General features: G+C 35.1%; 1 protein-coding gene across 8 annotated transcripts in view; it reads left to right on the top strand.

Moving 5' to 3' along the window:
- Positions 1-15,135, top strand: part of TBC1D5 (TBC1 domain family member 5) — a 317,794-nt gene that overhangs the window by 227,562 nt on the left and 75,097 nt on the right. For all 8 annotated transcript variants that reach the window (XM_063154185.1, XM_063154177.1, XM_063154169.1 and 5 more), the window contains one exon: positions 9,953-10,095. In XM_063154185.1, coding sequence (XP_063010255.1) covers positions 9,953-10,095 — 143 coding nt within the window. The remainder of the gene's footprint in view (positions 1-9,952; positions 10,096-15,135) is intronic.

Below are 15,135 nucleotides of genomic sequence, written 5' to 3'. Positions count from 1 at the left end.
TATCATAGCATATGATTAGGGTATCACCAAAGGGATATTGGAGACAGACAAAGATGATACAGAGACTCCATCATCAGAAGACATGAAAAGGCACCTTATCATTAGAAATCCACAGTTCTTATAAACAATGGTGCACCTAAGACCTGATTGGCCTTTAGGAACCTTCTCTCACCTATTGGTCAAGAAGGGACAACTCCTTCTTGTAAACAACTCTGACAAACAGAGATTGCCTGCCAGGTGCAGAGATTGAGATAATAATTGTTTTAATTCTTCCTCTGAGCTTTCTCACAGCTTCCCAGGAAAATCCTGGAAGAGCTATGTCTCTCTCTGTTCAAATGATATGTGATTTTAGCACCCTGATTTTAGCACATCAGGGTGCTAAAATCATCTGTCTTAATATTAATGCTATTATGAACACAAAGAATTGGAGTGAATACTTGTACCTTCAAGTAGGCTATCTGTGAGTAAAAAGGTCTCATGCAAAATCTCACGCAAATACATCCTTCCACCAAGGCCATACTCTGTGTGTGAATAAAAGTGGTAATTCACAATGTAATATTTAGGTTCCATAAGTGGTTAGAGTTTCATGGGAGCTGGTATTCTGTCCATGTCTTGTTTACAGTCCATGGCTGTCCTTCCTTCTGGTCTAGGACGGGGAACTCAGCTCCCCATGTGAAATTTTCTTTCATTAAGATTATTTAGTTGACTGGTTAATATCTCTGAAAAAGGTAGCCAGATTATCATAAATCTAAAGTCTTCTGAGGCAGAAGTGGGAAGGTTAATATATGTTCCTTAATTTGTATGATTCACTCATAAATCTGTGTACTAGCTCCCAGGCTAAATTTGGTCGAATTCACTGATTCCCATTTGATTGAGACAAAATTCTACATCCATAAGAAAAATATTAGAAGCTTTTCCCACACCTTTTTTTTTTGCAGTAAAATGACAAAATAAACTTATAAAAATCAAACTAACAATACATAAAGGGATCTATCTTATATAATTCTACTAATATTTGGTCTCCCAATAAGTTGCTTGTGATAAAAACACAAAAAAAACCCTCCAAAAATTAATAAACTGATAATACAAGCACTTATGGGCACATTTAAAAGCTTCATTGGTCCTATGCAGCTTGGTCTCATCTGATAGCAGGTTCCTATTTTTTTAAAAAATAGTCAGTTTGACCAATTATTAAAAAGAGGGCATGCAGGAAAACCTAAAAATGTCTTTTTTATGAGCTGAATTTTCTGTTACACCAAAAAACACCTGTGATGTAGAAGCAAGATTAGAGAGGGTAAAAACCGAACAGGTTGTATACTCACAACAGACATGTTCTCTTCATGGTTTGAATACAAAGTGTAGCAGCTCCATTCCTGGACACAGGCAGATAGCTTCTTGGCACACCAGAAAAAAATAGCTCATTTCACATTTCACTACAGGGTAACAGAAAGATGGTTCAATGGTAGACTTCAGTATTTTATGGACAGAAAAGACATTTTATTCAATTTTAATAGAGAGGTCTTAAAGATAGATTATAAACTTTATAATATTTCATCAGTGCTTATTTGTTTACTTCGGAGCTGTTAACAAAATTACCTATCTTCCTTTTATTTTAAAATGCACATCATTTTGATTAAGTCTTCTAGAGAAAAATGTACTACCACTATAGAATATTTGACAATATAGAATATTTGACAATATTTGACAATGGATCAACAAAATATTATAGACTCCTCTTTTAAAGAGAAATTCTACAAAAGGATCATATCTTTTAAACCTACGGCATACATCTTGAATCAATGGATAAAGCTATTAGCAAATTTATTTTATCATCTTAAGAACTGCGCTTTAATTGCAACACTGAGAGTTGTTTTTCTAATATAATTTCTCCACTTTAAAACCAAATTTAATCATTGCTGTTTAAAGATGGAAAAGTTGTGGGGGTGGAGTTCCTAATTGCTAATAGCTGATATCAGTAGGAACTTCACTAATTTAGAAGTGCCTCTTTTGTTTCAATAGGCTTATTGCAGCAAACAGTGTTTAAAATCATTCACCTGTAATTATTTTTGTCAAAAAAAAAGAAAATGTTTTTGCTACTCTGCAGCAATTTTCAAAACAAAATGCACATACATCATCAGTATGTAGGACTGTAGGTTTTAATTGCACAGAGGCAAAGAACATTAAGGATTCAGTAGGCACACCTTCAGGTTCCTGTATCTTTCTCTTACTATTGCAGATATTGGTCATTATATTTGGGGTTTACAGAGTGTGAAGATGAAGATGAGATGAAGTCTCATACTCTGTGCACTTAAGGGGTATTTATCATTGACTTTAAAGGAGTTTTTTCCAGTATAATGTATCACTCCCCTCTTGTCATTCTGGTTTGTCATCATAATTTTATCAGGCTGATCCTGGGTCTTTAAATCTGAGCATTTCCTGAGCTGTCTCAATTTAGTTGTTTCGAAGAAACACAGCAATATTCTTCAGTCTTTTTCCTTTGAATGAAAGCACAGTTCAGCCCAGATAACTGCTAAATAAGTCATGATGTAACAGCTAAATTCTTCATCTTGTAGCATCTGCATTTTGGCCAAAGTGAAAAAACAGATGCCTTGGTTTTGATCTGTGATATTTGTTGTCAACTTGACCCACCTTTTTAAAAACTAATAACACATGCCTAGAATTTCTGTTCTTTAAAACATCAGCAATGGCTGAAAGTATGTCATCTATTTCATTGTGATCATTCTTCCTGTAGGTAATTTCTGGAGTACAACATTGTTATCCACCCTTCACACTAAGGAATGGTCAGTAAATTGTTTTAGTCCAGTAACTCTTGTATTTGCTGCAAACACAGGCTGGCAGTGTCAATAAAGTGCTTGAATAGCTGTTAATTACTAAGCCTTTATAAAGTGTTATTTATCTGCAATACTAAAATTGAAGTGTTTTAACTTGTAATGGTTAGGAGGAACGAAAAAGAAACTGAACAGTGTACTTTTCTGCCACTGCAGAGAATTTCTTAAATTGAATGCTACATTCAGTGCAAGTCTCTGATCACTCAGAGTTACATCCACAATATAAGTTTGCATCTAAAGGTCCAGTTTCTCCCATCTGCCATGCTGAAAACGTAGAAAATTTCTTTCTGTTTTCTCTTCTAAATAGATTCAAATTCCTAGCTCTGTTTTTGAAATTCAGTGTTAAAGAAAAGCCAGTTACTGACCACTCCTTATGATATTTTTGTGTTTCACATGCCTGGAAATGGTTTCCAGAATTAACTACTTCATCATCTTTCCAGAGATCAAGGTGAGGCTGGCAGGCCTGTATTTCCTTGGGTCTTTCTTAACCTTTTTGAGGATAGGAGTAACATTTGTTTGGTTTTTTCCTTTAAGTGCATTTCTGAGTATATTAGAATTGGTCTGGCTTAAAATTGCAGAAAGTGCTTTTTCAGAGGAAGGTAAATTGCAGTAAAAAGGAAAGGTAATTATTAGGAATTCATTTTTTGGAAAGAGAAACTTTCATAATAAGGAAATGCACAGAGTTTTCCCAAAACAGAAAGATTTTTTTTTATGCAAAACTAAGTAATCTTTGCTAGCAATCTGAAAGAAATCAAACAGGAAAGGAAATAATCCACATAAGAACTAGATGCTTTTGTCACTTTTCAGTAAAAAAAAAAATTCAAGGCTTTTTTTTAAAGAGATGTGCTAGTCTATGTTTGATAAGGTAATTAATATTAAAAAGTTCAGGATATGTACAGTAGTAGGAAATGTCAACAGAGCATATCAAAACCTTTTTCCCAAGTGCAAGGAAGGCAACAACGTAAAATATGTGCAGTATTATTGTTCATCACTTAGTCTGAATTTGAGTAGATTTATATTAATAAATGAGTGTTTATTATCATTATTCTTTAATTTTAAATGCTTCTTTTCTAACAGGAAAACATATGGTAGATCTGAAACACATTAAATCTGTAATGTAAATGTCTGTTTTCTTTTTATTTGAATTGCTATCGAACACTTTAATTTTTATCTTTGCATTAAGACCCTTGTTTCTAAACTGTGGAACAGAAAGCTTGTGGATATCATAGTTTTTCAAGTTGAGGAGTTGTTAATATAGCTGTGTAAAACTTAAAACTGTATGGATGTGACCACAAACCAAACAGAATTTGCAACAGAAAAGGGAAACCAAATAACTGACTGTGTATCCACCCAGCAGTAGGGCCATGATTCCTCTATTTGGTGCAATGATCCACCAAATCTTCATGCAGCAAGAACAGAAGTTGGGTGAAGTGAGCAGCCTTGATGGGAGTCCAGGACAGGACAATCCCACCCAGATCACGGGCACATTAAAGCATGTATGTCATTCTGTAGCAGAATAGTACTCCATATACAGGTCTGAAATTACTTAAACAGATAAGGCAGACACACATAAGAAGGATCTTTTTATATACTCACTATTATCTCTAAGTCTAAGGAGAAGCTGAATGATGTGCTAGATGCTGGCACATACTTTCTCCCTCCTTATCACACACACTTTTTTACAATCAGCATACACTGCTGGAGACAATGTGGTAGAAATCTGTAATATTTAAATGTTTTACAGCCTAAGGAAAATCTGATCATCTTGTCTGCCTTCTCAAATGACAAAGGCCACATAATTTTATCTAATAAATCCAGAATTAACATTTGAATTTATGGTTGAAGTAAACACATCTTCTAGCAAGATGTCTGTTTTCATTCCCTTCACAAGTTAAGTAGATTAAGGCAAAAAATGGAGCATATGCTGTAACAATATCACACTGTACATCATTTATGGGTAGTGTGCATATGAGGGTATGCCGTGTGCAAAATTCTCAGTGTTTAAATCGAACACATTAGAAGTCTCTATAAATCCCTGAAAGTCTGCTGAGCTTCCCACATAACTTCTTATACCAGTTTTTTGGCTTTGTAGGGATTTCACAGGCTTCTTTCTGTTCTGACAAAATATTGGATTTTAATAAGGTTTTGTTTATCTTAGAAATGCCATTTTGTTAATTGTGACACTTAGCTGTTTTGCCTTTCTTCTCATCTGTGATCATTAAGAGTTCCTCATGCACCATAAGCAGTACTGCCCTTCCACAAAAGCCTTGTAGAAGAGTAGCTGAAAGAACAAGTTGTGATTATACTTCAGGCATGTTTCCTTCTCTGTCTTGTATGATTTGAAGGTTTTGTTAAGCTCTTTAGGACACTCAGAACAAAATCCTGAACCAAATATAGCCATGGTGGTTTTAATAAAAATGAGATTTATTAAGGAAGGAGATTGGAGCACTGGAGAAATTGACTTTGTAACAAGTCTAAGCTGGAATGCTGCTAAGGCTTGTCTTGATTGGTCTCCTTCATGTCACTAAAAGAAAGTGAACTACCATAAACATCCTCTGATTGAACTTAACCTGTCTCTCCCCTGCCTCTTGCAACTATCAAATCTGTGAGCGTTTCTGTTTTCTTTTTTTGAGGCTGCTTTTGCTATGTATTCATTCTCATCCACGCAAGTGTTGATGAGTGCTGCTGTAGGAGCAGTACCCCCCATGTTACCCCTGGGTGCCTCTGCAGGAGGTACCCAGCCCACCTCATCTGCAGCCCACTCGGGTCCTTAGGTTAGAAACACAGCCTGAAATCCTTGTGCAGGCACCAAGTCTGCCCAGAGTAGTGCTTTCTGGTGGCATTGAACTACTAAAGTCTTCATCTTCTGTATAATTTGAAGTTCTTTTGCAAGTGTTATACAAATGTTGCTCCTCATCCTTTTTCCACATCTTATTTTTGAACAGGCAAATCACAGCTCAAGTCTGTCTACCCTTTCTCCTAAATTATTGACCATGACTTTACATAGTAAATTGCACTGGCTACAAATGTTTGCTTGAACATAATTCATGACAGAGTTTAAAGAGACAGAGCTTACATATCATTTTCTCAGTTAGTAAACAACTGATGTTAATTTTGGCATTTCTCAGCTTCCGAGTGCTTAGTTTTGATAAGATGGTATTCTTTTCAATACTTAAAGTCCATTTAAATAATTTTCTTATTAAAAAAAAAAAAAGGCAGCAAAACTTGCACTGAAAATGAAATTACATCCTACAAAATCCTACTGACCTTCCTTTCTCTGAAAGACCTTGACTAGTCTTGCAAGCATTGGAAACCACAGCAGGATCATCCTCTGCCACCACCACATCCCCCAAGTGACAGTAGCCATTGCAGGGAATGTAGAATGTGTAGCTGGGATGAAGCATCGGGTGGCAGATGCATTCTTGGGCTGGTGGCAAGAGTTAGGAAGAAACAGAACATGCTCTGTGGAAATCTTCACTCTGTTGTGTTTAGGTCAAACAAGGAATTACCAAATTTGGGCTTCTCTATTTTTTATATGCACAGTAAAAAGGAAGATACCAGAGACCTTGTTGTTTCGATTCTAGACCTTAGTGAAATGCTTGCGGAAAAAACTAAGTTAAGCACGAGCAGAATTTTTTTAGACTTATTCTAATGAATAGTATCAATGAATGAAAAAAAAAATCAAGCCTTGAGCAGATGCTTGGAGTGGAAATTATACTGAACATTGAGTTTAGCAAATGTATAAATGACTGAAAACATGCTCCTAACAATAGACTTTTTTAGGCACCTTGTTGTCAACTTGTAAGTCCTAGGTCAAGGCATTTAGCTGCAGAGTGATGCTTTCCTATTTCCTGTTGTTACAATTTGTCTTATTCTTTCTGATTTCATTGTGTTGTTTTGGCCTCATAAACAATCCTAAACTGTTTGTTTTGCCTCATTTGTAACTATTTCTTGGGCTTATTAAATTTTCTTAAAAAGAATTCTCTGCCTCACAAGAAGACTGAGAAGATAAACAACTAAATATATGGAACATGTAATATAAGTTTAAATTTTGATGGTTGGGGAATTGTCCTGTAAATCTCTTGTCAAAATGGTTTTAGTGTTAGTTAAAACTGGTAAAGCTGGATCGTTGCCTTCTTTTATGGCTTTACTAGCACAGAGTTTTCTCCTGCTTTCCCTATATTTTAAGGTCATTAATGAATCATTATCTATTGCTAGTAATTACTGATCTCTTGAGAATATTGGTTTAATTATATAGGAATCATAAGTGGAAGATACAGTTACATACTCTACAATGTAGGTAGTAGTACCTTGGTGTATTATGGCTTTAAAGAATCTGGGGGTTTTTTGTAGATTTTAATTGCTAAGTGTGCCTGGTAAAATATGAATTATTGTATTACCACATGTGATAAAAGGTATACTATTGTGAGTTTCACAGTCTGCAGGTGTAACAGATGTAAGGCAAGATTAACAGGACAGAACAATAATTAAAACACAGACAGCCGTCTCAACAAAAAAAAAAAGGGGGGGGAGGAAACGAAAGGGTTTATCATGCACAATGCAATTATTAAGGGTGTCTTAAATTCTCTGCAAATACTTGTAAAAGCAATAAAAATGTGTTAGTTTGAAAGACAGCTTTTCAGTGTGGACACTTAGTTAAGAAATTAAGATCTTTTTTTATGAATATAAAAGCTGAGTGAAGTCCTGCCATATGGCAGCATGGTTCATAGGCAATAGGGCCCTCAGTTTATAGATGCTGTGAGCTAAACGTTGCTGAAAAAAATAAGAGAGCATTTAGTATATATGCATTTACAACAGTATGAATTGCTTACTCTTTTTAAGACAGGAAGGTTCAAATAATTAACAGCAATATTATGGTTGCAAAAGGAAGTCCAGTTGTTCTTCAGCAGTCTACATCTGTGAAACGTGATACCTCTGGGGAATGAGATTTAATTTTCCCAGGAGAAAATATAAAAGCAGGAAAAAAAAAAGGAATGACTTCTGCTCGAGCAGAATAAACCTGCATCTACAAACGATTAGCACTGCATAATGAAGTAGTAAAGAAGCAAAAGAGATTTCTAATAAAGGACTAATAACAAATCCCATTACACCATGGTGTATTTTTTCTCTTGAAGTGTATTAGACTCTTAGCAAGGCTTTTGAATGAGACTTGGGTAGTTGCAAGCAAAGTCAGCTCAAATGCTTCAAGCTTTGCTGAGTTTTCTTGCCTAACAGTTTGTGTAACTGGAAAGTTGTGGCTTTACAGGTGGGAGGAGTTGCTGCTGTAGGTGATGGGCTTCATGCAGAGTCTGAGTAATGTTTGTGTCACCGTAGGGTAATAGTCTCCTGTAGGCTGGGCACTGCAGGGTAATGTGCCCTATGGCAAAACCCCTTTGTGAGAACAGACATGGTACTAAATGCACCAGCTAAGCCTTGGTTCTGTAGAACAGTTCTGATTTCTTTTTCTGAGGTCTCAAAATAAGTCCTCATAGGAAAGGGGTTTGATCAGAGAGGGAAATACAGAGTTTTTGTTTTGTTGTAGCTAATATTGGGACTTCTGTAATTACTGTACTAACATAAAAAGTTATAAGACCATAGAACATAAATGTTTGATATGAGAGTGAAATGATGCTGTCTTTTGAAATCATGTATTTTCACTTTTAAAAGGGAACATATCTTGCAAGGAAAAGATTCTATGTAGTGATCTCTAAATCTGTACGTGGATATTTTTGTGTACTGCACCTATAGTTCCAGTGGCATGGAGAATAAAAGTTTTGTGAACATAACCTTCACTTACAACAGTCCTTTTGAAATTCTTTTATAAGACACTGTCTTTCTGTGCAGATCGTTACTATTTTCAAAGCCTGTGCTAGACTGGCATGCTGGAATTAATTTGTCCAGTATTTTCTTTATACTGGAATCAGAAAAAAAAAAAGCCAATAACAAAACCCTGGATGCCTTAAAGCAACGAGTTCTGGAACAAAAGTGGTTAAACATGAATTCTTATGAGTGAAACTAATCTTGAACAAGAAATTTCTAGTTGCCTTTTTAGAAATTTTTGTGAGTTTTAAAGAATGACTTAATTTGCTTAGCAGAAATTTGCAATCAATCTTTTCTTGCCACTGAATAAACAGATTCCACATGCGTAGCTATTTGCATATCCCAGCTAAAAATGTAATTCATTATTTTTAAGTCCATTTCGTAATAACTATTTCAGGATTAATGTTACTAACTATTCTTTAGCTCATTCAAATGTGACCTTAGATAATCCTACCTAAAAAGATACAAAGCTAATAGCTCTGTTCTGGAATAGGGAAGAGAAGTGCTTTTCCTGAGGTCAGCAAGTAAGTCAGTGTAAGAGTCAGAACTAGAAACGAGAAATCTAGAGAAACTAGTTTCCTTATTCTGCATCTCAAGCTTCCAGCCTCAAGCAAATATTGCTTTTAATATAACAAATTTTCACATTTTGCTAGGTATGAAAACAGCACAGAGATGAATAGGAATTAACAGTATTGTCTACATGAAGATTATCACTAAATCTGGTAAAGATTTAAATGAGATTTAATGAAAATAGCATCCATAGCATATTTTATATGGAGTTGCAAATACTGTCATCCATAATAGGGAGAAAGCCCTTTCACAGTAACTATGACCTGGTCCATTTTAGTTGCTGTTTGGCATCTGATTGTGAACTGGCTTTCACTTAACTGGGCTTTTCAGGGCTCCTCATAAACCGCTGGCTTCACCCTCCTGTTTTTGCTGTCCAGGCCATTCTTGCATAACATTTTTTCCTGTTCATCTTAGGTCACTGTCACATGAAATGCTCAAAACTGTGGTATGTGGGATTGATGTATTTTGTCCTTTGAGGGTCACCCACATAATAATATTAGTCAGTAAGCTTCTGCAGTTCTCTAATGTATAATTTCTTTGATGTGGATGCAGTAACATTCCCACAAATACAATTAGTTAAGTCTTTATCACAGATCTTGATACTTTGCAGAATTTTTGGATAAATTGTTCAGGACTGTTGCTGATCCTGGGATATATACCATACTTGGTAAAATGGAGAAATACAAATCATAACTTTTGCACTTTTTTTTCAGGCGATGGGTAAGGCTCCTGTTTGGACGTGAATTCCCTCTTCAGGATCTTCTGGTAGTCTGGGATGCTCTATTTGCTGACAGTATCACCCTCAATTTAGTTGACTACATTTTTGTAGCCATGTTGTTGTATATCAGAGATGCCTGTAAGTATCAGCTATCTTGTAATTTTTTTAAAGAATGCAAACCTATTCTTTGAAGGAAAAGGAGACCTTAAGAAGGCTAAATTTCATTGTGACTTTTTTAACATATTGAAAATTGTTCCAAATACTAGGAGAGGAGATATTTATTATGAGACATGGCCTGCTGTATTTATGAAACAAATTGTATCTTGGAGTTAAATGCAGGTTTGTTTTGTGAGTAGTTCTGTGTTTTTACATGGAGTTGCAGATTTTATGTGCTCTAAGTGATACAGGCAAGTATAGAGCTCCACCTTGCGACGAAGCTCATGAATTGAGTAAAGCTTCCCTGTGACACTTGAAATATTTTTATGTTTTTCCCCTGTGAGAAAGGGTAAAATGCACAAGACAAGACAATGGCTCGCAATTTTTGAAGAGATATCGTGAATAAAAAACAAAGATGAGTAGCAATTACTGAGAGTGTTTATTCTCTGCAAGAGGGGCATGTTAAAAATATTACAATTTATTTTATTTTGGTTGCGTACACCTGAAATTTGTGGACTGGTGAATTCTTATTTAGTGATGACCAGTAATATTAAGTTGGTACAAACAAGCAACCAAGAAAATTTTGTTAGCTTATATAATTGTAAATGGGAGGAGAAAGATACATATTGATAATTGAAGTATTTATTTTTGTCCTATCAGATTCTGCAAAAAATTCTGTATGCATCTGATGCAACAAAGTATGTGCTTCACAGCAAGATGTATGGCTGTCATTAAGTATATGAATTCTATAGCAAGTTATTCAGAGTTAAGTATATACCATCTGTAAGCTTTAGGTTATAACAAGGTCACATATTTGACACAATTTTGCATTCTAGGACATAGGAAGTTTTCAACATCTGTGGTTCCTATTTTAGGACCCAGTCTTGAAAATATAATGTGGTACTTTACACGTACATGTTGTTCCACTGCCTGCCTTCATGTGTTTTTTAATTACTTTTTAATAAACATGCAGAATATAGAGCTACCTTCCATTCCTTTCCAAAAACTGGACATTTAATTCTGGTCAGAGGTTCCAAAATTAATGCTGATGTTTCAGGATGATCTGATACCAGGTTATTAAATTTTGAAGTCTAAATCTTACTTGTTTATATTCAGTAAATTGAAGTAATTTAAAATTTTTGGTAGAGATATGTTCTGAAGTGGCATGTAAGAAAGTTTCTTAACATCAGTATTTTATTTTGTGTCATTGCTTACCTTTAAAAAAAACAGCACATCAGAACTGTGCTTCTAAGAAACCTCTCTCTTCTTGGGGAGGGAAAGTTGTTCTGGCTTTGTTTTCTTTTGATTTGTGTTGCTGGGGTACAAGTATCAGTATAAGTTAACTAAAATGTGAGCTAAAATTGTGTTCCAGGCTTTTGTATGAAATCAGTCTCCTTCTTTTCCCTGAACTTCCCAGTCTTAGTAAATAGAGCAGTAAACAGCTTTGCAGTGTGGTACATTTACCCAAATGAGAGGGAAAGACATCTCATCAGGACAGCTAATACTTCATATTTTGACTGTTTCTGTAATAAGTAACTTCTTGTTCTACAGCTGGATCTAGTTAGTTACTGTAAGCATAATAAAACAGGGAAGCAAAATAAGTCATAAATAATGTAAAGTTGAATCTATTTTTCCAAAGTCATGCTCAAGCCATAACAATTTCCACAGTTCTTGATTACATAAAAAAACCTTTTGTTATATATCTGTAACAGAAAGTTTTCTGTTTTTCCTCATGTTTTTTATTGCTGGTAATATTTGAGCTTTGAATAGAATTCAAAGTTGTAGTAATTTTAAAAACATTTTCAAATAAAGTAAGTTTATAAAAGCTTCTCTTTATTTGGTGAAAGGAAACATAAGCTCAAAACATCCAATGGTGATAAGCATCTTTAATTTAAATAAACCATCGGGAAATTTTTAGTTTAGAAACTTTGAAACAATAAGAACAATAATAAAGCTCCTGTGATATTATGTTATGAAAATGTCAAATATAAGCAATTATAATAATACAGTACTCAAAGCATTTGAAAGTTTAGAAATTGTGCTGATTCTTTTAAAACAGCACATTTGGGGATGGGTGAAAGTTGCTGGTTTGAGAATTGATGAATTTTTTTTCTGTGCTCTATTATGATGTTCTCAAGGACATGATTTTAAGAAACTCATTTCTGCTATATTTCTCATCTTTATTTTAGTTTTGAAATCCTCTGTTGCTCAAACAATATATTATGCAAGGAGAAGGGAACCTTTAGATTATCAGATTATTGCTTATATATTTTAGAGATTACAGATACATAATCATGTACACTGCCATTCTGTAAACTGCTCTGTTCAGTTTTACATTTGTATCCAAGCAGATCTTTGTCTGTGGAGTGATAATCCTCACATGCCAAGCTTAGGGTTGTGTACCAGTATAGCTGTATGTTTTAATAAATTATTTCCTGTGTTTCTTTGGAAAAATTCTTGAGTTCATGCAAATTTGTTTTTGTTTTTTTTAATCTGTCAAATCAGAAGCATGAATATTTGCTTCTGTTTCACCAGTGTGAATATACATGCAGTTGTTGATGAAATCAGAATGGAGGGAAGGATGTGATGCAAAACTAGATGTATTTTATCTCCTTCCTTTCAAGGATAATAAGAATGAACAAACCTAGAAGACCTATCTATATTTTGCATAGTAAATTAATGCCATTACTGACCCAGGAGCTAATTTTGCCTGACCAGTATTAGAATAAGTGTATTTTTATCTTGCTTCGACTTGAGAAGTAGGTATGGCCATTGTTAAAATTTAGATTTTTCATCTCTAAAAGCACAGCAAATATTTTGAGAGAAATAAAGAAGCCATAGCTTCTTCTTAGAGGAACTGATTAGTTATTTTTGTTATAGTGCAAGATGTTCATTTGTCTATGTTTAACTCAGCTGAGGGGCTATTAAGAGAACCTGGCCATGTGTAAACTGGATGGGGGAGTAATCCGACCCTTCCAGGGTTATGAAATAATCTGGATACATGATCAATGACATCAAATAATAAACTTCTAAGAAATTAAATGTATCAGAAAATTTGGACTTTGCTGAGGATAGCACTCTGAATTTTCAGGCTTTCCACCACATTACTGCTGCTTGTACCCAGGGGTGGTTATTGGGCCAACAGAGAAAGTTCAGTCTCTTCTACAGCAGAATGGAGAAGGCAATTTGATGTTCCTCTGCGCAGTGAATTACTATATTAATAAAAGAACAGTAAGATTGTATTCTCTGTGGAGAGGAGTTTCTCTCCTCCTTTCCCTAGAAATGCCAGTAGCATTTTTCTGTGGGGAAGTGAGAACTTGTGGTTCACAGAAGAACTGGATCCAGATGTGACTCTCGCTAAGCCAATGAGAGAAGCAAAAGCACAGCTGAAGAACCACCAAGCTTTTTACAAGGCAGCTGAACACACCAGCTACTGCTGAGGCTGGATATTTGTATTTCACAGAATCTCCTTCCAGAAACTTCATCCTATAGATGATTCTTAGAAATCCATTTAACACCAACAAGGATATTCTGTTTTGGTTTACTGCTGTTCATCTGTAATTTTCAAGAAAACTGCCCCTCTGTTGTATAATATTACACATTTTGTCCTGAAGAGACAAGAATCACAGAATGGTTTGGGTTGGAAGGGGCCTTCAAAGATCATCTAGACCAATCCCCTGGCATGGGCAGAGACATCTTCCACTAGACCAGATTGCTCAAAGCCCTATCCAGCCTGACCTGGAACACTTCCAGGGGCATCCACAACCTCTGTAAGCAACCTATGCCAGTGATTCAAGACCCTCACAGTAAAGATTTTCTTCCTTATGTCCAATCTAAATATACCCCCTTTCAATTTAAATATGTGGAGGAAACCCTGAAGGTAAAAAAAAAAAAACATATATAAAAGTTAGCAGGTCTTCCCTTTAAAGTGCTGGAATGTTTTTAACTTTCTGGATGATAAGAGTTTTTTTGTCAGGGGTCAAGTCTGCACCATTAAAATAAATTAGTTTTTTTAATATTTAGTTTTCTCTGTATCTGTGAGACAGCAAAGAACTCTTCCAGGAAAAATAAAGAAAATATATTTTTAATCCATTTTTCATTGCAGAATAGAACACATACTTATTTCTTTAAAGGAGAAACACATTGGTGTTACTGCCTATCATTTATAAAGCTATTTAGCATTTAATGTCAATATTCATTGTTTTTATTTGCTTTGATAAAAAGGCATCATGATCACAACTGCAGTTCAGTATCTGAAATTTGATTTACGAAGGAGAGTTTGATTGGGTACATTCTGTGTGGTGCTCGTGTTATACTCTGAAAGAATTCTGGCAGAGGCCATTGTATTGTGTTCATTATGCCAGCTTTGTGACTTCAAGAAGAAAAAGCAGGTACCTGAATATGAACAAGAAAAACAAAGGGTAGGAAAAAGAACAGGCAGAACAGATAAAGAATGAGTAGGATAAGTGAGTGCTTTACAAATGAAAGCAGATGTATGAAATTACAAGCTGTCGGATCAGCAACGGAAATGAAGATGATAAAGTGGTTCCTTACACAGATTATAATTATTCATTTTGCCCAGTCCTGCATCTTTTCCCCATAATCCTCTTGTTGAGGGAGGTAAGGTGCAGGAGGATATGAGGCTTATTCACATGAAAGGAAAAAAAGTAAACCATTTAAATTTCTCTGTCCGCAAAACTGCCCTTTATTTTGCTTTTTATTGATCTAAAATAATCTTGTATTTGCAATATCCCGATTAATTAAAGGTGTTTCTTACTACAGCTAAAGTTCTGAGCATAGTAAAGTTTGTTAGAAATTTATTTACAATTGCTATTGTTGGAGGCTGTCTTTATGTTGCAGAGTGGAGGCATCATTAACAGGCATTGCTTTGACAGCTGTGGCAGATGGATTGCCTGGATTTAGATGGTGCAAAAGAAATGAAGTAGTTTACATAGACCTGCTTGAAAAGATGTCTTTAATAATTGCACTCATAATTAGATTGATTTGGGAAGGAAAGAAAAA

Source organism: Melospiza melodia, chromosome 1 (assembly GCF_035770615.1).
Source record: "Melospiza melodia melodia isolate bMelMel2 chromosome 1, bMelMel2.pri, whole genome shotgun sequence".
Taxonomy (NCBI): Eukaryota; Metazoa; Chordata; class Aves; order Passeriformes; family Passerellidae; genus Melospiza; species Melospiza melodia.
The sequence above is the reverse complement of the archived record's forward strand: the minus strand, read 5'-3'. Positions and strand labels throughout refer to the sequence as shown.